The sequence below is a fragment of the Cyrtonyx montezumae genome, unplaced genomic scaffold (genome assembly GCF_038088225.1).
Source record: "Cyrtonyx montezumae isolate F1298 unplaced genomic scaffold, pur_monq_1.0 scaffold_3, whole genome shotgun sequence".
In the NCBI taxonomy this organism is placed as follows: Eukaryota; Metazoa; Chordata; class Aves; order Galliformes; family Odontophoridae; genus Cyrtonyx; species Cyrtonyx montezumae.
The window spans coordinates 101915236-101938822 of NW_027072034.1; the positions used below are offsets into that span (position 1 = coordinate 101915236).

A 23587-nucleotide genomic window follows, 5' to 3' on the forward strand; every position below is an offset into this window, starting at 1 on the left:
CCATAGCCACTCCAGGCTTTCAGAATTTTAAACAGTTAGTATGTGTCACAACAGCAATAACGATGCAGATCGCATTTTAATGTTCTGGTTCACTGAGTTTATCAACAGGAGAGAGATGATGAAAACCTATTAGTCAGATCAGAAAATTCAAAGGTTTTGCACCGATTACTGTAAGCATAGCTGTTGTTAATGAGAGCATATAACATTTAAAGCATTTTCCTGTTTCTACAAGACAGACATACCTAATGTGATTTTGCTTACGCTCAGTTCTTTTTCAGGACGACGTATTTGCTTTGATGTCTGAAAAAACCAGCTGCTGTTACACCATTAAGAGAAAAATAAAGTTGTAGCTTCCAAAGTAGAAGGTAACTTTATGGAATAGCTGTTTATTCATTTAAAGAAATCCCCCAAACAACACCCTAAAACCAGGCTCCCCTCTCATTCACTATAAGAATAGGTGCAGGTATTGATAAAAACCATATGAGTTGAAGCTGAAATATCTCTGACAGATGGATTTCATAACACTTAGGACTTCAACAGCCAAACTAAGCATATCAAACTCCATTCATGGTGGCAACCAGCAAATAGACTACCCAATGTAAATAGCGCTCAGGCAACAACAACAACTAAAAAAGACATTATAAGTATTTCAGATGAGAACGTTCACAGGGCAGAAAAGCTTCCTGGCAGTTCTGTTCCTGGGGAACTGCATAAAGACGGTCATTCAAGGACAGTCCTCCCTTCATCAGCATTTACAAGTACGCAAGAACAACACATTGAATACAGAAGGTATTGATGGACAGCATGATTAACTTCCAATCTTTTTCCAGTCTGTGGGAGGAAGGAAAACATGCAGCCAAGGCCACAGGCATAACGTCTGTGCCAAGCCAAGGTCAGAACACCAACACAATTTAAAGGCGTCAGCAGCATCACGCCATTGTGGGATTCCATTGACCACCACATTTTTCACAGTGTTAATCAGGAATAGAAAGCCGGATGTTGGTCAGTAACTCAGAACTTTGGTCATTAAAGCAGAAGCTTTCTGGGTAAAGGCTCTGCCTGAAACAATTACAATCATTCCCTAAAGAGTCACGGCTGCTTTCTACCAAACTGACTTTATCAGCAAAGACAAGAATTCAAAATGGTTTCTGAGTGTTTTTAGGCCACCAGATCATGCTCTTTGACTTATTAGATTACATAGGTCATAGAAGTATACTCCTAGCTATTTCTCTACGGAAATTCTGAACCTACCTTTAGCAACTTCTTTAAAAAGTCAAAGTAAAAAATCAAGCCAAGACTACAAGATTCCAAAACATGTTGTCTACTGTTAGCTTCTACAACATCTATACAAATTTTCAGACACTGATACAATGAAAAAAATCCTGCAAAGAAACTAGGGTGGCTAGTATTTTAAAGCAACTAGCTTTGCACTTCACAACATATACGAGAGAATATGGTGGAAGCTCAACTATTTTCCATCTTGACATGATAGACAAAGTCAAAGATATTTAAATTGTCTTGCTTTTTTCCCCTCATTCTTCACAGTGCACAACAACATTGATTTACAGTGGGTTTGATACAAATTCTTCCTGTAAGAACAGATTTCTTCTAAACACATTTCCTTCAAACCCATCCTATTTTCCTACACAGAATTGACCAAATCTGATCTTTTATTTTGTGGATCATGCAATCTGATACACAATCTTCTGTGATATCTCAATTTCAGCTTAAGAGACAGCACGATAACAACCACCCCTATTAAAATGAATACTGACCTTGATGTGAGACTGAAGGAAGCAGCAAATCCAGGAAGGAGATGCGAAAGAAAAAGAGTTAGAATTTGTGAAAACAGTGTCCAGAGATTAGGCAGTTCAAGAATACAAGACAAAACGAGCAGATCTAAATCAGGTAATGACAGACAGAACACACAATTCATCACAAACACAAAGAAGTGCATGTTTTAAAGACATCTAATAAATAAAGAGGAAAAAAAGACAAAAGGACACTTAGATTACACCATTTTACTTAGAGGCAACTTTCTGTAGAGAAAATAGTCTCTAGATGTAGTAGTTCTTGGAAAAGGAGAATAAACCAACTGTAGAAAACTCTGTTCATTCATCACATTGCTAGCATGTATTCTTCTTCCAGAACTCTAGGTCACTTTTCAAAAATGTGCAGGCTGACTATCTGACATGAGGACTACCATGTTCCCTAATGCCATCTTCTTAAAGGGGCCTATTTTCTCTCAATGAGCAAAACACATTCTTTCATTTTTATTGCTGATGACCTAAATGAGTCAAAAGGAATAGAAAGAAAAAAAAATGCAGTGAAGTCTTCAAGTGCTGAAGACTCGTCAATGCTAAAAATTCATCTTTCTTAATTTTGACATTTAAGTAGCCTTTCCAAAAGCAACAAACAAACAAATGTACAAACAAAAACAAACAAACAAAACAAACAAAAAAACCCAACAACCACCCACATCTGCCTCTTATTCCTACAGAGTTCAATTTAACTCTCCCACACATGGTGCAATCTAAAAACAATAATGACCAAACAGGCATATCTTTGACAGTTCTCTCCAACATTGTTCAACAGTACGGACCAAAGCAAAATGCTGGAGTTCCCTGTTTAGTATGAGGTCCCATAGGTTCATTATTGCTTCTTATCATATATTTTCAATATTATTTGATAGGCATCTGCTGTCAATTTCACTGATAACAGCGACGTAACTCAACAAAAAACCATACAGATCTTCCCCATCTGATGTAAAATTTTATTCTTTTTCAATCAGCGTAAGATAGGAAAAGCAAATGTCCTGTTCCCCAGAATTTCAATTTGGCTCCTACAACACGTGTTGTACTTCACCCATGGGAAGATTTCATCCTCTAAAGGCCTAGAAGTATGTTACTGTCTGGAGGAAATACTCCTATAGTATAGACTGTCATATACTTTATTACTCTTGTTATTAAGGAACCATGTAAATGAGATTTAAAGCCCTTAACACTGGCACAAATTTAACAAAGAGCAATTTAGTGTATTGAATTTGTACAAGAAGCAGTTTCAAAGTGAGGTAGATCTGAAAAGTGTATTGCTGGTCTATAACAGATAAGCTGGTGTAAAGTTACATTTCCTTTGCTTTTAAATTCGTATTCTCAAATCACATTCTCCCAGGGTCACTGTTTAAAAGGCCATGCTACTGGGAGACTTCAGGAAAGATGAGACTTGCAAAATGCCAAATGCCACATACTTGATGTTTGATCTTGAAGTAAGCCATAATGTTTCAAAAGCCTCAGTTAATTCATATAGAAAATAGCATAACTGTAACAATTCTGACTGAAATCCAAGATTATGCTCTCTAAACTGAACTGCAGAATTATGGCTGGTCAAGTAAATTTAACAAAAGGGAACAAAAGCATGAAAAAAATGGCTTGGCTACATGTGGGACTAAAGAGGGAAGGAAAAAAGGTTTCATTGTCTCTTTCTATAGCTGTTATTGAATCCAGATTATGAAAGTTTAAGAACTCTCATTTTGTGTTTCAGGGATCCTTTTTATACTGTGATGATATTATGATATTGTTTCTTCAAAATAACAGTGGGACAGAGGTACAGGATAAAATTCAGGATAGCTCTACAGAATTTGAATGAGCCATACTGTTCTGTTAACTAGCATTAAAAGGTAATTTCTTTTGTTGGCACAAGATGAAGGCAAAACAGCATGTGAAAAGCCATGCTGAGGGTATGTGCAACTTTCTCTATGGCAAAGATATATTATTTAGCCAGCTGCATGGGATTTGAATGGAAATCAATTATTGCTAAATCTTCAGTTTGCTATGGAGTAAATTTTCCCTAAGAAAAAAATGCAGTTTGTACAATCGCTGGTCCCTTTTTCAGGCTCTTTTATAAAAGCTAAAAACACGAAATTTGGGATTTTAAGATAATCGTAATATTTATCCAAACAGAAATGAGGAGTATGTCAGTTGCCTTTGAAAGCATATTACAATTAGAAAAAAATCTGGATGTGTGTCAGCACTCAAAATGAGGCAGACAGCTGCAGATGCCAGCAATCTACTGGAAAAGTGAAGGGCGATCTGCTGCAAATCAGATGCAGCAGCCCCCACACAGGTGCCGCATCAGTGAAATTGATCAGCATAGCAAGTGCCTGTGCCCCACAGAAGCAGCCCAAGCAAGCAGGACCCGAGGCAGAGTAGGCCACGTTCATGACACAGCAAAATAACACTTTCAGTTGCCACTATTTCTCTTTGAGCAGTAACACACACTCGCAGCATTCCTTACAAGATCCAGCAGCAGCTCTTCTGCCCAGCCCCACTAACTGTGTACTCTGATGCAACCACCACACAGGGAGACAACACAGCTGTAACATCTAATGGTAGTCACAGGGAAATCCATTTTCCTTTAAGATGCAACCTGATAAATTTTTAAGGGATAGCCAATTTAAATCTAATTTCTGAGTGCAGACCAATAGGCGGTGAGGTGTGAATACTTCAGTATTTTTATATATATATATATGAAAAACTGTTGATTATTCCAGCTATAACTTTTCCTCATGCTTGTATGTTACAGAGAACTGAATGAGCCTGCTACGTTTATTTCAAAAACCCTTAGGAAGAAATTTACGTAATGATTTCTAGTCAACCTTTGAATTCCACTTGCTTGGCAGTGAGTGATCACTATTTTGCATTTCCTTCAAAGTAGGCTGACAGCAAAGAATATACACCTGATGTTCCTTGTGTCAGACTGGAAATAGAAAAGCCATTTATGTTTCACTTCTGAAAGCTTTCCTTTGTAAAGAAGAATGATGGCTAGTCTTATCATTTCTTTTCAGCTGATATTTAGATGAGTGGGGACAAGACAGAGAGAAAAGGTTTTTGTGTGGGCCTGAGAGCACAAATGTGATTTTAACAGGACACTAACATTTTTTCACTGACATAGTGGTGATGTCCTTTTTGTTCTTACTGTACTCCAAGGCAATATGAGGATCTGTCACTTTTACTGCAACAGTTGCATGAAAAAGATTTTTTATTTTACTTTCTTGTTTTTCTATACTAGCATTGTGAGTATGGGTACCCACACATTCTTAAAGATATTGACTGAGACAATGCAAGACAGTTTTTAAAGAGGGAGAGCCAAGTCAGGTAACAATTAAACCATGATATGCAAACAAGGGTCATTATTTATATCCTCTGATGTTCTAATTATTTTACTTATATCACAATTCTTGCACTCCACTTATTTAGCAGTTGTGTCAGGAGATATTTGCTAAATAAAACCCATCGCTGGTCCAATGCAGGCAGAGTATAAATCATCAGATGACAACTCCTATATTCATTACAGCTTTGGGCAGGAGAGGGAATGCCTGATAACTACCTTGACATAATGACAAAAGCAAATAGAACTTCAGTGCTATAGGAGAGCTGTAAGAAAGAAGCCAGCTCAAAATGGGCACTTCTCACTACTCGTAAGTACTTATCTTCAGTCCAACTGTATGAGCTTTAACAAGAACAAGTTCTGCACTTTGGTCACAAAGACCTCATGCAATGTTACAGGTTTGGGGCAGAGTGGATGGAAAGCTGTATGAGGAGGAAAAGAATCTGGGCGTGTTAGCTGACAGCTGGCTGAACACAAGCCAGCAGTGTGCCCAGGAGGCCAAGAAGGCCAATGGCATCCTGGATTGTGTCAGAAATAGCACTGGGAGGCAATCATCCCTCTGTGCTCAGCACTGGTGGGGCTGCACCTTGAGTCCCGTGTTCAGACTTGGGCACCTCACTATAAAAAGGACACTGAGGCACTGGAATGTGTCCAGAGAAGGGCACTCAAGCTGTGAAGGGCCTAGAGCACAGGGGTCTTATGGGGACCAGCTGAAGGAACTGGGATTGTTCAGTCTGGAGAAGAGGAGGCTCAGGGGAGACCTCATCACTCTCTACAATGACCTGAAAGGAAGTTGTGGTGAGGTGAGGGTTCTTTTCCCATGTAACTAGCAGTAGGATGAGAAGGAATGGCCTCAAGTTGCACCAGGGAGGTTAAGGTTGGAGTTTAGAAAAAAAATTCTTCTTAGAAATAGTGGTGAGAGTTTGGAACAGGCTGCCCAGGGAGGTGGTTTAGTCACCATCCCCAGAGATGTTCAAGATGTCACACTGAGTAACGTGGACTAGAGCAGTCACAGGCATGGTTTGATGGTTAGACTAGATGATCTTACTGGTCTTTCCAACCTATGAGTTAGTGCAGTATTTTTGCTGAAGGATCCATGGTAAGATTCTCAGTCTTGGAAGTGCAGACAAACCAAAGCTTTCAGTCCACTGATTAATCAAACAGAGGATATGGACTGTAAGTAGTTCTGCAGAGACAACTCACTCTGCTGGAAAGAGTCACTCCTGCCTGCTTGACCCTGGCAATAACACTGGTACTTAGGAGGTTCAGTGTTGGGGTATTTCAGCATTCTCATTCAGCCACAGCCTGCACCAGCCCTGACTTCCTCAAATGCCAAAGGATAGACAATTTGGGGCTTTGATTGTGTTTTATAAACACAAGGTTTCAGTTTCTCCCCAAATGGAATGGGAAATAAAGGACCATTAAATAAAGAACAAAAGGACAGAATATCCGTTACATAAAAAAAATGTGAGGACAGATTGAGGAGTTCCCATAAAATCATTATGATGGTCTTTTTATCTGACCCTCTCTACAGATGGATTTGCAGTTACTGGCAGCAAGTCTCTTGTCTTTTCTTAGAAGTAGGTTTCAAAAGTGATTAGGGAGTTTCAGCATTGATTTTCAAGCACCTTAACAAAGGCTGACTTTCAGTAAGCAGACAATTGCCTTGTGAAAAACAGAATACTTTTAAAATGTCTGAAGTTAAATATCTATGAGTAAAAGTGCCTATCACTTATATTCTTATATATTTAGAGCATTAGGATGACATGAAAGGAATTATTTTTTTCCCCTAGTGAAACTCCACATGGGACTTCAGATCTAACGTTCATTTCATATGAAGACAAAACAAGACTAAAATGAAAGAAATGACTTCTTCATTTCCAAACATGGAAATGATATAAATCTTTTCATTCACTAGATTTGTGTTCTCTCTGATGGAGTCAGACTACTCATGGGCCTAACCACTTCTTTCCATTACAAGAACTTTTTCTTAGTTGCTTGCCAAATATTAACAGATACTGCTGAAATTTTCCATGACAGGTGTCAACCTCATCCTGTTTTTTGGAGGGACAATTTCAGCTATGTACTTCACACATGAAAACCATCATTCTTGTGGAAAAAATATGTTTATGTCATTAGAGACTGTATAATTTTACTATTATGCATAAGCACACTAAAGAGGTGAATAAACATTAAAAACAATCTTCAATTTGAAAAGTACTAGGTTTAAGTGACTAAACATGGAATCCTGATATCCAGTTAATCCAGTGTTTTGGGAGGAGAAACAGCTAAATCTCTTTGTACTTCGAAGGAAGTGGAGTAAAAGAGTGAAAAAAGTGAGGAAAAAAAATCAAGCTGCATATGCATGTGTCTAAAAATATAGTTATGAACAACAGCATATTCTGTCTTAAATTCATAGCATGCAATCACAATATAAAAATACTCAATTTGCTTTTACAATTTAGGGCAACAAAATGGATTAAAATATTTTAAAGTGATATTTAATTGTTTCAGTATTTCCTATGCCTAAATCAGAGTTCATGTTATTTCTGAAGGACTTGTTATGACTTTTCTCATATTATAATATAGAATTATAGTTACATCATCTCTCAAGGCTAATGTTAACTGTGATGATTATGACTTTCCAAACACCTTTTTGTTCTTTAATTTGACAACATCCCTTTCACTTTAAATTACTTACATGCCCTAATGTGATTCTTACTTATTAATTATTTTTTAAAATTCTTTGAAGTTGCAAAAAAATATCCAGCTTGAAAAGCAAGGAGAATTACTTAATTATGATCATTGGTTTGAAAATATGCATTTCAACTTCAAATTGCTGACTTGAGGTAAGCTTAGAGCACTATTTGCTAGTATAGTTTCCTTGATACCAAGTCCAGAAAACCTCAAAGTTGATGCAACATGCAGCTAATTTCTTCCCTCTCTAATTTCCACAGACTCCTTCACAAACACATTCCTGTCTTACAGATAGATACTTCCTTCTACATTTCACATTTTTCATATCTTCTAGATCACCTTACATTTTTAAAAGGTTTATTCTCTCTTGAGAAAAAATACACAAGATGAGAAGTATCTTTTGGCAGCTACACATCAAGTTTGAAGGTTTCTCCTTGAACAGGGCATTCTTTAATTATTTCTAGAAAAACTTAGCAAAATCTGCCTCTTAAAAATCATAATCTTCAGCTGTCATTAATGGGACTGATGGAATACCAGAGCTAGGCACTGTCCTGTTTTGGTTCACAGTCAAAAAGTTTCCTTCAGGAAAAAAATGGTGGAGCCCTATGTGCTTACACAAAGTACTTATCCAATATAGCAAGCATGCCAAATTAAAATCAAATTGAAGTCTGTAATTGAAATAAGGACTTTCATATATACTCACTCAATGCTTACTTCTGAAACAACACAAATTATGCGTTTACTGTTACTTCTCAAGTACATTCAACCACTTCTTAGTTGTAGAACTGTATATACACACAAATGCATGTGTATAAATTACGCATCTGAAGGCTGTGATGCTCAAATCCCAGATGATTAGAGCCATCTTTTTATTTCTTTTATTTTTTATTTTTTCTCTCTCTCTACAGGACAGTAATTACAACAAAACCCAAGAATGAGGCAATACTGACCTCTATCAATGACATGTTTTAGAGCACTTGAGTTTTAGTTGGTTTTGGCAGAACGAATGGCAGCGACTTGAACCAAAGATAAAACACAGCAGACTGAAAAGCAGCAGCTTCTGCAGAGTTTAAATCAGGGAGAAGAGCAGCAACCCTACTTTGGTCTGTGGTCATAACCACCACGGCAGGACTTGAACACAGAGACTGTTAGAGCTTGTACTGAACATAACTAGATCCTGTTTAATCTAAGAAAAAAAGCATAATTGCAGCAGCCCCAAACAGCAGCAGCAGCAACAGCAGCAGCCAGCAGTGACATTCCACCCTGTACAAACAGTAGCCTTACAGAGCACTCACTTTCCCAGGAAGTCCCACACAAACCCCCCTACGTGTTGCGGTGCGGGGACCGACACCTGGTAGGGAGGGTGCAATTTGCGGGAGGCGTGCTTTCTGAGAAAAGGCATAGTCAAAAAAAACCCCGCACGTACAAAACAAAACAACTCGTGGAACCACGACGTGACAGTATAAATGGAAAGAAAAAGTGAGGAAGGAAAAAAAGACACAAAATGAAAAGTTACAGAGGAACAGGCGACTTTGGAATGGCAGTAAAAAAGCAAACAGTTAGTTAGAAAGAAAGTGAATAACCAGACAGCTACAAAACCATTACACAACCACAGCTGGGACAAAACCAAAACTTTTAGGGCTGTTCACCCATATAAGAAATGGCAATTTATGGCCCACCTCCCCATAAAAAAAAGGCTAACTCCCGACCACAGAGACTATAAATGAATGAGCTTGTGCTCTACATCTGATGTTGACTCCAAAATATTTTTCAAACTTCTGCACAGCATGCACCACATTAAATACATTATTTTTGGAAATCTTTCCTCCCACTCACAGCTGAAATGCAATGTCTTCCACCCACTAAACAGCAAAAGAGCAAAGCATTTCACTTTTTTTGTTTTAATTATTTTTAAATCAAAACTGAAGGGAGATTGAAAAGGTTTATAACCCATTTTCTGCTTTCCTTCTCATCTTTCTCTTCTCCTAACTTTTCTTCTTTTGTTTCACTGTACATACCTCCTAATAGATGACACATTACTTCTCTTCTGTGGACAAAACCATGTTACTATTTCTCTTAACCTCCTAATCCAGCTGTCACATATAAATATAATGAAGAAAAACTCCAGAGAAATACTCTCATTTGAAAAATCCCATTTTCATTAGTACAGTTTTTTTCCAAATATGACTTATTTCTTCTCATTTTGCTTTACATGGTATAATAACAGTCCCTAGCAGACACAGCTACTTTAATTTTAGCTTCCTCACAAATGCTTCTGCAAGCATTTAGGTTTAGGTTCTTTACACATGTAAGAGTTTTAACAGCTGTAAAAGTATTAGAAGTCAAGATGATTTCTAGCTTAGTCTGCATAAACTACAGTTTAGGAAGAGTCCTTACAAGGCAATGTAATCTATTCTTTTCAAGAAACCAAGATTGTAGCTTTAAGAACAGGCCTGGATGGATCTGTTTGACATGAAAAAACACTTAATAAACAAGATAAATAAAGCAGGATCTATAGATTTAATAGGCATATTACAACCTCTGCTCTGTGTGAAAGCTGAGATGGAAGAAGCAAGCTTTCTGAGAATAGTGATGTGTGGGAGCAGCTAAAGAGAACTATGGCCAAGTAGAAAGTTCAGTAATTAATCAGAAAATGAGAAGTCATTACAAAGTATCTGAAATCTTGAATCATTTTTCCAGTATTAAGATCATACTGCAGTTTTGCCTGAAAAATAATATCAGGTATTGTTACTTTGCCACACTATGTACTTTAGGTCTCTAGATCTGAGGACATTTTCCATTCCCTCTTCTAGTGGTTAAAGAACATGGGTATTCTCATTTTTTTTATTTTTTATTAACTTGACTGCAATAGGTCACGCAATAACAAAAGTAGTCTCCTCTTTGACATAGCTGAAAGATCTATTTGAACTACTAGAAAAAAAAGAAATATTCTAAGTACTGGCAGAAAAGAAAATGAGCTCAAAAAGAGAAGAGAGACACTTTTTTTTTTTTTTTTAATAAGATCAAAGATCATCTGGTTAGAAGGAAAGGGCAGAACTGAAAAGTATTCCAACAAGTTGTTAGGGAATGATTTTATTTATGCTGTCACTGATAAATTTAAAGTTTGGTCTGTAACTGATAAACAGCAACAACCTACCACTCTAATATGGAAAACTTAATAACCGCTTTGCTGATCTCTAGAATTTCATGTTTTCAAATAAAAAAATCCTAACTCTTTGATGATTGAGAGCCAGTGATTTTTATCTGTAAATGAGAAGCTTCAGCTTCATTTTTCTTCTTTTTTTTATCATTTTGTAGACTATAAAAACCATTATCTCTTTTGATTATAGGCCCTTTATACGTGTTTACTCAGTGTTGGACACGGCAAGTCTCAATCTCAACTGAGATTTCTGAATGCTAATGTAATTATAAAAAATGACACACATTAAAAATATGAACAAGAAAATTCTCTTCCTGACATTTCACTGTCAGGTTGTAATGAATTATTAACATTTCCAACTTGCTTTTCCTAGACAGTAATCCTCTTCATAAGGCACTAACAACACTTTTTATTTGAAGTTTGCTGGTTTGACCTCTTAGTTGCTTTGTCCTAAAACGATGATATGGTGAACTCCACATCTGAGATGGGTACAAAATCCTGCAGAAAAACAGGACTTGGAGCTGGTTTCTTCAAGTCTCTACTGAATGCATCTTCTCTATCAAACTATCGCCCAAAAGATCTGATGAATACTTAAGTTATGATATCCAATGAAAGTTGTGTTGCTCAGAAAAAAGGCAAGATTGCTAGAGAGGCCATTGTGTTCACATTTTGTTGGCTTACATCACAGGCATAGAGAAGTTTGTTTAATCAAGATGGCAACTTAAAACTAAAGGGATGCTGGTTACAACCACAAAAAGAGAAGAAATCTAGTTGACGAGTTGTAACTGCTCTGTCACAAGAAAACAAGAATTCATTCTACCAAAAAATATAGATGAGTAAAGCCATTCAGTACAGTAGTTTCACCGTAACACAAGGTATTTCTATGAGGTTAGTCATCAAATGCAGAGTCTATTTTTCCAAAGTATTTATCATTGGGATTTTCTTGCACGTGATGCAGGAAGAAAAATGAAGAAGTGCAGCAGATGCCACAGAAAATAAAAAACTTATCTGGACCTCTCTTATAATTCTTTCTCCAAACACAGTGAAAACATAATCAAATCACTAAATGTGGACTTGCTTTAAACACAACTTCTTAGAAAATCTTTCAAATAATTCAGAGGAATTCATAATTCAATTATCATTAAGTCAATGAAAAATCACCACTGCCATAATGAAGAATCTAAAATATCCTCAACTCAGTTCCCCTCATTTATCTGACACTAAATGCAGAGTAGTTAAACAGCAATAGAATAAAAAAAGAAAAAGAAAAATGAGAAAGCCTACACTAGCACAAGGCAAATGGGAATAATTAAAATACTCTATTTTACTTTTTTAAATTTTATCACAAATGGTAAACAAACAGACAAAAAATAAATAAATCCAGGCAATTCTGCTTAGAAACTCCTTTCTGTGGCCACAGTGAAGTGGCAGATAGCAGGTCTTTCCCAAGATTGGCAATTTTGGATTGTGACACAAATGCTGTGGAATTGGCAGAGACTACCATTCTTGTTTGGGACACTGAAGTCTATAAAAATATCCAAACACCCTGGCTCCAACAGAAAGGCAGAAAATGTTGAATTTGGAGAAAAGCAAATCTATTCATTAAGATTTTAATTCGTCAAAGTTTACCTGTGTCTATACCACTGCAAAGAATTTCAGTGCTATTTATCAGAAGAACCTGAGAAACAAGTATCAAAAGTTCTTAGAAGTCATTTTTTGTGTTTGTTTTTTTGGGGGGATAACCATACCTGAGGTATTTACTAAACAAAAAGCACAAACTGTTGTCCAAACGCACTACAGTGTTGGTAATTTTTCCTACCACCTCCATTTCCTTACAGCTCAAACTGTCAAGTTCTGTGTGCATTGGCTCTGCTTTTCAACATGTAAAGAAAGCAGACAGTAAGGCTCATTCTTACTTGCATTCCACTAAAACTAAGTACTGAAGCAGAAAAGCACTACACAAACTGTCCCAAAACAGACATTCCAAGGTTTCTAAGATGAGAAAAATGGACTATGTTATCTCTAACTTCAGGAAGTGCTTTTGTAACTACAGTAACTTTATATAATCCTTACCTCTCCAGTTCTGCAATTTTCTTATCCTTATCATTCTTCTCATTTTCCATCTCTTTCAAGATTTCCAGAAGACGATCCACTTCAGCTTGAGCCTTACTTGATTCTTCCCGATACCTTGTTACCTCCCGTTCTAGCTGCTGCATGCGATCACTCAGCTCTGGGCTGGCCCTTGCCTCAAGTGTTGCCTCATGAGCCTGCAAAGAAAAGGGTCAGGAAAGACACTTCATTCACACACATATACTTTATAAAAACTACAATAATTAGATCAGTATATGAAGTGTCAAATGGATTTGAACAGACAGGATTTTTCACTGATGTCCTTGCTACTTATCTCAGGTATATATGAATGTGGCTACAGGACTAGCCACGTTCTTGTTTTCGACTATTTATTTAGGAAATATATTTTAAAATCAGGATACAGGGACAGGAAGGATCAGAAGACTGAGGATTAAATGACTCCAGCAAATAAGCTTCTATTTCATTTATTGGTTTTAAATGGCCTGGTTTGCTGTAAAATATTATCATTTATTAGTAAAATGAATTAAATGGCTCCCACATTAAAGGCAAACAAAAGGCAGTATTTATGCTCAAGTTTAAACCAGAAGAATGGGGACTATATTTTCAGGGTCCAAAGGGTTGTTGTCATCTTGCATCAGGAAAAACGGGTAAACCTTCCCTTCCTAAGACATCTTCCCCTTTTCCCTCTGCCCATAGAAGTCAAATTCCTATTTGCTATCAACTAATGCTATTTCAGAACCACATACATTTGGTATAGAATAGAAATAGAATAGAAACAGAATAGAAAGCGTGCTGGAGCTATTATGCTGATCAAGGTTCTGTCTGTGGACTCAAGGTATTTCTTTTGTCTGGAACAAGACTACAAGATAACTAACACTGTTTTCCTTCTTTCATCCTTTGTGCATCTGTGCAGTTTTCCACGCTGCCAACGTTCTGTTACCAAAGTGCAGTCCAATAATACAGAACTCTGTTACTTTTAAAGGCAATTGGACAGAACTGCAGTAGCATAAACCTCTGGGTTAGAAACTGGAGCTTCCAAAGAATCATACAAAGGCAAAGCTGCTTGGAGAAAATAATTTAGTTATTTGGAAAAATAAGACTGGAGGAAGATATCCCAAAGTTTTTACCTTGGAATCTCCTGTTATTTTTAATAACTCTGATAAAACCAAGGCCCTGATCTAGCTTCTACAGAATCACAGAGCAGTATGTTCTAGGACTTAAGGATGCCTAGATGCCTTTCTTTGCTGGGATTATGACAGTGATGTGGATCTGGATTGACCAAATACTGGAACACTTCATGTTCCAGAGCCTCAGCCCTGCAGCACCCTGTCTGAGGATCTATGCTACAAAGTTTTAGTATTGTATTGTTTGAAGCAGGATTTCCAAAGAGCTGGATAAACTGGACAGTAAGTTATCCTGGAACAAGATGCCTGACACCCTCCAGATCTCCTGGGCAGGCATCTATTCAGGAGTGCCCAATGACCACAGGTCCCAGAAGAGTAGAGCCCTTTCTGGAGGCTGTGTTTAAGCTCCCCACTTCTGAGACATCCAGGCCAAAACTCCCCGAAAAGCTCTGTTGCTGAGTTGTAAGTCTGAAAATCCTGCTTCTGAGCTGCTGACCCAGCTCCAAGTGCATCCCTGCTGAACTGGAGAACTGCAAGAAACCTTTTTACGTTTGGGCTGCCTATGGTTCCACATGCTAAATAAACACTTTGAAATACCCTATTCCAAGGGTTAAAAAGGAAAGTGGAAGCCTAAATAAAATGTTGCCAACAAAATGTATACGCTGGGATGCTTAAAGCAACGAGATGGACAAGCACATCAGTTCTACTTAGAAGAGACAGGCATCAGGGAACATATTTTGCTTTCAAAAGAGCATCATTGGGTGTTCCCAAAATACCTTAACAGAATTTCCAGCCTGTAGGAAATGTGAAATATTTGATTTTATTTCCTTTTCAACTAGCCAACCCTAATCTAAATTTCAAACAAAACCTCCACCCTTCCCTCCCACTTGCTGTTTTGCAGGAACTGGGAATACTGTTTTCCAGGGGCATCTATAAATCAATTGGAGGTATCTATTTTCTCCTAAGAGACACTATGTATAGAGTATGTTTTTTCACCAGAAACACAATCTGAATTCCTTTGTAGTAGGATTTGGGTATGTTTCCAACATCTGAAATTGTTTGTTCTAACAAGTACTCCTCCGGGCCCTTCAAAGTCATCCAAAATATATAATCAGATAGTCAAGAAACTTTTTCTGTAATAAAAAAGCAAAGCTAGGCTGTTAGCCTGGATTACTGAGTTCTCTAATTCCAAGTAAGTTACAAGACCTAATGTAATTCTACAGCCAGGACACTTCTGATTTATGTTACTCTGTACTAATAAAAGCATCTCCTCAACAACCCAAGAGACACTACTGAGAAGAAGAAATCAATTTTATTTTTTAAGAAAATTAGCCAACAACTCAGTGTGTCTGGTTCTTATAGAACGAAAGGGCTATTTACACAACATAAATTATCAGTTAAGACATGTAACACATGTTATTTGTATATAATGCACATAATTATGGATACTTTCACCTAACACAAAGAGAACGTTATGTGATATGGTGTAAACTAGAGACCACTTCCTGAGTTACTGACTGAGTGACTTTGGTCTATTTTGTGAGTTATGTACAAAATACGTGTTACATGATCATATGTAAAATCCTACTGGATTCATTTATTGTATGGGAGAGAAAACCAATGCATTTAGAGGTTTCCCACAAACTCACATCAAGATCTGGAACAGATGATATTGGCAACCTTCACAATGTAACATTATGCAGAATAATTCAGCAGTATATTAAAAATAAAATAAAATAATAAAATAAAATAAAAAAGTAAAATAAAATAAAATAAAATAAAATAGAAAGAAAGTGAAAAAAAGAAAAGATTGAACACAAATAAGAAATTCCTACATCCATAGTTAAAAAAAAAAAACAACAACCCACACTAAAAAAAAAAACCACAAAAAAAATCTTCTCACAAAACTTTTCCTACCCACCACAGGTACAAAAATTCCAAAAGAAGCTATTTTGAAATCAGAATGGACATATAAAATGACAAATGAACTCAGACATTCTGCTGCATTAAGAGACCATAGCAATTATATTTAAATTGGTTCTGCTTTCAGGTCTGACTAAGACTTACAAATCTGCAGCTCTTAATATAATTACAAGTAAGAATGAAAATGAACAAATGAATGATTAAATAAATAAATAAATTGGAAAAGGAACTTGCTTAGGGTAAAAGGAACATTGCATTTCCACCTCTGACAAGTGATGTATGTAGCAGAAGGTATGTGTCTATACAGGCCAGTGATCTTATCTGATTACAGGTAATTTTACATGCTCTGTTAAGCCCCTTAACTGTTACTAGTACTATGATCCTGTCATTAGCTCCTCACCTCTACAACAGTACAGAGTTAAACAGGGCAATTCACGCTACTTTCAAGAGTGTTTTAAACTTTCACGTTTCATTCTGCATTTATCTGCATGAGAAACCCACACTTGCACTTTGGCCAAAACGTAGCACCTTCTTAAACTATGTTTTGATTAACTCATCTGAGCAGTTTTCATCTCCTCCAACATAAATTCAGTTTCCTATTGAAAGTAACTCAGGACTGAGAATAGTTAAGTTTAACACTGGACTTCCTCTCAAAGTTCTTAAGAGTGACTATAAACTAAGAGTAGGATTAACAGCTTTCTGCTTTTCTGCTCCTGGCCATCATTTCCCATCTGGAATGTGGTAAGTGATGGGGTGAGCACTTCAGGTACCTACAGAATAAAAGAAAGAGCAATTGTTCCTCAAATAAATGTACTATGGCTTCTATTGCTTCCACAGAAAATCAGCTGACAAAGCCAACTTCTACTACTCTAGCAAAGATGAACAACATTGCACAGAAAAAAAATTACTATTTACAGACGGAGAGGTAGGCCAAACACATTGAAAAGAATTTTGTAAGCCAGTATTTCTCATGCCAAAAATCTCTTAACAAAGAGGCAAGGTGATCTTACACAGCTTAAAGTATGTCAGAGGCGAAGAAGAAAACAACAGCTCAGATCTAATTTAAAAGTCCTAAAATATAAATAAAAATTCCAAACATTATGACTAAGATTTTGAATCAATATTCCTAAAAGGTTAACTAAATCAAACAGCAAATAATTCACAGAAAGCACTTTCTACTTTTACCTATGAATAGAGACAGTAAGTTCAGTTTAACATTTCATATACAAATGTTGCCAAGAACTTCTGGTCACAAAGTAGAAGTTCCCAAGAATATGAGATTGCTTTTTAATCCACTCTCCTACCTCCAAGCATACCTCACATCTCCTAAAAACAGTAAATGTACACACAAATTCAAGAATATATCATTACAATTTATTGCAAAAGACAAACACATGTAACTACTTTATTTTTTCCTGCTGGGAAGGCAGCATTTCCAACAGTAAAACATTCACACTGCCTTCTATTATGCCTATATTTACTTCAGCAAGGTTATGTATTTTGAAAATAAGCAGACTTGCTTCTCCTTTAGCTCCAGTGCTCTAAACATCTCTATAAACCGTCACATATCATGATCATTTTTGAATAGAGTTGTGCTAGAAGTAAAAGGCTCAGTGAACTCTCTGATATACTTGGTACCAGAAAAACTTGAGTTTCTAACAAGGAGACGTTTGCTAAAATCCCTTCCAGGGAATATATGATCTTTGTTAATGTGACTGTAAATTTCTGACACTGAAAAAGCAAGTATTTGGTTGGAACGATTTAATAAAGAAAGCTGAAGGTCTAATTGAGAGGAAGATCTCAAAAGAGAACCAATTACTCAAAACAATTAATGACTACGTGAACTCCTATCTTTTGAAGAGATATTAATTGCTTTTCATCTCTCTGAAAAGACCAGAAAGACACAAGTTCCCATAATCGTTATTAAACATCAACAATTTGCTCTTAGGAAATTCCACCACCACAAAACGAAAAGACAGAAAGGAAATGCACAGATTATGGTTGTCTTTGCAAGGACACTTCAGCACCCTTACGCTTGCCTTGAATCAAGCTGAAACACAAGAAAATTCCAACTGGAACTTCAATCCTCCAACTTCCAATTACGTGAGATGATGTTAGCATTATGATGAACCACAAATAAGGCTTGAACTTTAAAGATCACCACACAGAATCCGCAAATTGTCTTAGGTAATGAAGCACGTGAACCTTAGCCTCTTTATAGACTATATCATACTGGGGAATTAAACACATACTTTGTTCCCACACTATATACTTTCTGACTTGAGAGTAATGGGAACACACAAAAATTCCATGTTTTATTAAAGATTTTATGGAGACTATTCTCTCTTGGGCACAAATTCTTCATATTTCCAACAAGTGCAATTCTTGGGTAGCCATAACTCCTTTCCCCAACATTTTATCAACATTTAGGCAGGATCAAATTCCACTCCTCTTACAGGCAGATTCCACCAATCATCCAGATGTCCTCATCCTCCTCTTCCCACATTTAATCCCTTGGGGACTTATTTATTTATTTGCACATTTTTTTATTTGTTTCAATGCATCAACACCAGTTACCCCATGTCTTAGAACCAATAAAGCATCTGGTGAAGAGTCTCCATAGGCTGCTGCCTATTCAAATGATCACACCTTGAAGGTACTGTGACAACAGAGGGAAAACAGTAGTAAATTCTCCCTCCCTCTCCAGACTGGGATATGATCAGTACATGGGGAATACTTAGGAAGATATATTGCTAAATTTGTATTGCTACTGAGCATGTGCAAGTAGGCAAGGAAATTAACTGATAGGGGGGGATCACAAATATCTGTACAAGGATCACATCTTCCCATTAAAAAATTAGAAGCCTAATTAAGAAAGATAAAAAAAATCAATATATTTACATATTTTGTTCTTGAAAACACTGAACTGTTATGGCTGAGAGCTTCTTTAAAAATATGAAAATGAACAAAATCTCAGTGAATTCAAACATCAGAAATTACAACTAAAAGATTTTACAAAACTAGAAAGTTTTATAAAACAGTAATAAAATTAATAAGAATAGAATCTATTGAAAATGATGCATTAAATGAATTGAGTAATAGATGGCACCAATCTATAGAAGAGGCTGGCAAATTACTTGAAAGAGGAGAAATGTATACATTGACAGAAAAGTTCTAACATCTGCTCTACATACCTGAACATACAATCCTTTGGGGAAAAAACATACTTTGATAAGATATTAAATAATGTAATCACTCAAATGCCCTATACACTAATCTTATATCTTAAAAAGAAATGTTTAAAAAAAAATAACTTAGTGCACCAAATACCTTAGAATGCATAGCTATGATTTTTATATGTAAAAAAAAACCCTTCAAAATACAGAATAGTAGTTTTTATGCCCTAATTGACTCTTTGTTATTATTTCTGAGAGGTAATAACAAAACACCCTGTTGCACACACAATGCTTTTTCTAAATCTAGTCAGATAAAGGCATTGTAGAAATCACTTTCAAAAAACAATTTTTAACAAAGAATGACACAAAAAATGAAAAATGAAAAGCATCAAGAATTTTCCAATGTTCAGACAATTATTGTCAGGACAGACAGCTACGATTACCCTGAACATTGTCAACAGTAACACAGATACCAACTTTCTGAAAGTTTTGTAACAACATTTTTTATGCATGCAGTCACAAAAGAAGGCTCTGATGAAAACCACATCGGATTACATACTTTACAGTGCCAAGATATTATACAAACACTCCTTGAAAGGAGTGCTCTTTGATGTCAAACAGCAGGTTGGTAAAATGATCCAAAATTAAACTGACATAGTACCTGTCAGCTAATTAATGGTTACACAAGTTTTTGAGCTATGTTCATTTGGTCTAACTTAATTACTATTTCTAATGTGCTGCTGTACATGGTGTTACAAATACTTTCACACAAAAAGCTTGATTTGCATGGAAATTCTACTACTTTCTTGATCTAAAAATGCACTGACAATGGAAATGAAAGAAAAGCTACAGGACATCTTAAGCAGCAAAGGAAAACAAAAACATTGGCACAATATTAAGCTGTCCAAACAAAAATGGAGTTACTAACACAGTCAAAAAGTAAAAGCATCCAAGAAGGCTTTTTTGAAGTAAGTAGAACTAGTCAAATGCATCACTGCACTTTGTATCCACATCCACTATACTAAAGACCATACTCTGTGTTAGCTCAAACATAAAGCACAGGTGAATACACATGCAATACACAAGAAAATTATATGGGGTTAGCAACAGCCTTTAATTTTGCCAGGGAACTTACTGGCTTGGATGGATGAGTCAATAAAACTTCAGGGTGCTAAAGGAGGAAAGAGGATGGGAAAAGATGGGGAGAATTGGGGATAGGAGACAGGAGTGTGAGAGAAAAAGGAAAAGATGCAACAAGAAAAGAATTTTAAACATAGCTACATCTTGTATTTAATAAGATGACCATCTCAATTTGTGAGTTAGTATGCATTACTAAGCAGCTTATCAAACGAGAAATATTGAAAGAAATCCTTGTACAAGTTCTAAACATGATCTTGATTTCTTATTGTAACAGTATTTCAAGTCCTCAAATACTTACTATAGTCCTGTGTCTGGGTTTAGATGACAAACAGTTCTACAGGTAACATGACTTTAATTTTTAGGGTTTCATTTCTATCAATCACAAGACCATTAAATAGTTTGGGAAAATATGACAATAACTGACACTATTTGAACACTGAAACTAGTTGCTGGGTTTTTAATTTTGTTTTTAATAGACAACCTGATTTCCCTGGTAGTCTTTTTCATCTTAGGTTGCTACACTGAAAACACATTTATCATCTTTTAAGAAAAATATAAAAATTCATAATCATCCGTGAGCATGTGAAATAGTTAACATTTCTAGCCCATCTACTAATTTATCAGTAATACTTGCAGTTGTAACAGGAAATTCTTATTCACAAAATTAAAAGAACATGACAGCCTATATAATACTAACCAAGCCAAATCTTTGGAAACATGCAAATTGGGTCAATGCTTCATTCAGACATTTTCTCCACGTTTTTTGAAAGACATTATCTTCCTTAATTTGAAAGTAGAAGACCACAGCAAATAAATAAATAAATAAATAAATAATTTTAAAAATCTAGGAAAACCAAACATGTAAGTGAGCCCATTGACTCTAGAAGTATTTTCCTGGCAAGAAATCACTATTAACAATTCTTTTATGTAAAGCCTCCAGAACTGCACCAAAGAGAAGTTGTTAAGCACAGGGTTTGGGATTCTCTCTTTTCTTTAACCTTGATCTCTTTCAAACAAGTAAAATATTTAGAGGGAGAAAAACTATTCATTAGAAATGAAAATGGACAAAGATCTGCTCATCTTTGATGGAACAGATTCTAATGTTAGTAGTCCTTTCTTGATTAGAAAAATAAAATGAAACAAAGCACATTGCCTGAGAAAGGTCAGACACAAAAGTCTAGGAAATAAATAAATAAATAAATTCTGGTTAAAATAACCAGAAGAAATCTTATGCACTTGAAAAATATTACCACCATGCTTCACATTAAAAAAATAAAAACAGAAATACTTGGAGAGAACACCTGTGTGTGATTTCCCTCTAACATCTCCATCTCAGCATAAAAGGAGACTATTCAAGGCGTGACACCAGACCATGTAAACTCAACAGTGAGTTATAGCTTCCTTTCAGCATTCAGTATCTCCTTGTCTCCTTGACAATTGTGCACAGAAGCAGCGACAGTAGAATAATTAGAACACTTAGCATACAGATTTCCATAAACATACTACGATTAAAAAACCAAACAGCAATTCCCCCATGCAACTCAGCAATGAAAAAAACCCACTAAACTTCTATTAGATCCAAAAAAGTCATTACGAAGAAAAAGAATAGTAACAATGAGAATTGGACAGACAGAATCAGAAAACAGAGACTGCTGACATGGAAAGAAAAACAACATGAGCAACTTTTCAGTTGCTACACTAAAATACCCCTACACACCACTTGGTTAATGATATTTCACTTTAGTGCAATGCTAAATGCCTTTCACAAAAGAAGCAGAAGCTTGCACTGTTCGTGATTTCAAGACTCACTCTTAAAAGATTAGCAAGAGATTCTTTTCCAAGGATCCTTATTATTTAATTATCTAATGGTTTAATAGGGCTCCAGAGCTGTATCTTCTGAACATCAAAGGCTAAGATTTAACTGAAAAATTGTCCAATAGAAATAAAAGGCAAAAGAAACGTGTGTTTTTAGGAATATTTCTACTCAAACTCAAAGGAAAGAACCTAGAAGGAAAAGCTTCCTGCTATTTGCTGTTAAGAGCTACAAAAGGGCATACTTCCTCCATGTGTCATGTACAAAAAAACCCCACTAAGATAATATAATTAAACTTAACATAATAAAATTCTTCAGGTAATTTTTAACTCATTTTTAAACCAAATGCTATTATGTAGCCAATAGTTTTAAGGGTAATTATGACAGTTATTTGCAATGGTTAACAATGCAATTGTGTAAAACTGGGTTTTTAAAAGCTTTAAATTGGAGCTGGATTATCCATTATATAATTGTTTCAAGGATGACAAGTAATTAATCCACCTTGAAAATACCAAACTGTCTGAACAGTTAGCTGCAATACATTTAAAGAGAAATCCTGTAAAAAAATTTTTTTCTACTCCTCTGCAATTGACAAAAAAAATTTGGCAAACTAAAAATAGATGGGAAATGGTCTTTAAAGAAATACCTAAGCTTACTCATATATATAAAATATATTCAAGTGGTTGATAACTATATTTTCTTCTGTAACAAACTGTGACTTGGTTCTAGAAAGCAGAGTGTGTCAGTGGTAGAAGTAAGATGTTTCATGCAACATGAGGAAAGCAAGTGATAGTTAATTAAATGAAAGCACACAAGGTTCTATAGCTGTAATTTCTTTCTAAAAAGCCAGTCTGGACTGATTTAACTATCACTAAAACATTTTTCATTTGAATTTGTATTTTCCTTTGAATGAGAAGGATGTAGCAGCCCAACATGACAGAATATTTTTCACGAGGGATGAAGTATTGATGGTTTTGTTTCTGCAGGACTTCAGAGAGTATTTTAGGCTCTCTGCATAGGAAATAATTGCCTGAATGTCCCAGTAAGCAACAATGCCTGAAGCAGAGATGTTCAGAATATTAATGGTAGAGGCTTTGGACTGAACATAGGTAATGGTAGGTTATGAATTTTCTTAGATTGTGGAACTGAAACTATTCTAATCTAACTAAACCTATCTGTGTTTACTGTGTTAGCGAATATATAATCGTTACTATACTCAGAACCAAATAAAGAATGCAATTGTTTGTACCATGGCTGCCCTGCCTAGTTAAGAGTGCTCTTTACATTTGAGTCATTT

General features: G+C 35.9%; 1 protein-coding gene across 3 annotated transcripts in view; it reads right to left on the minus strand.

The window, feature by feature from the left end:
- Positions 1-23587, minus strand: part of ERC1 (ELKS/RAB6-interacting/CAST family member 1) — a 288678-nt gene that overhangs the window by 147814 nt on the left and 117277 nt on the right. For all 3 annotated transcript variants that reach the window (XM_065742565.1, XM_065742566.1, XM_065742567.1), the window contains exon 12: positions 13097-13290. In XM_065742565.1, coding sequence (XP_065598637.1) covers positions 13097-13290 — 194 coding nt within the window. The remainder of the gene's footprint in view (positions 1-13096; positions 13291-23587) is intronic.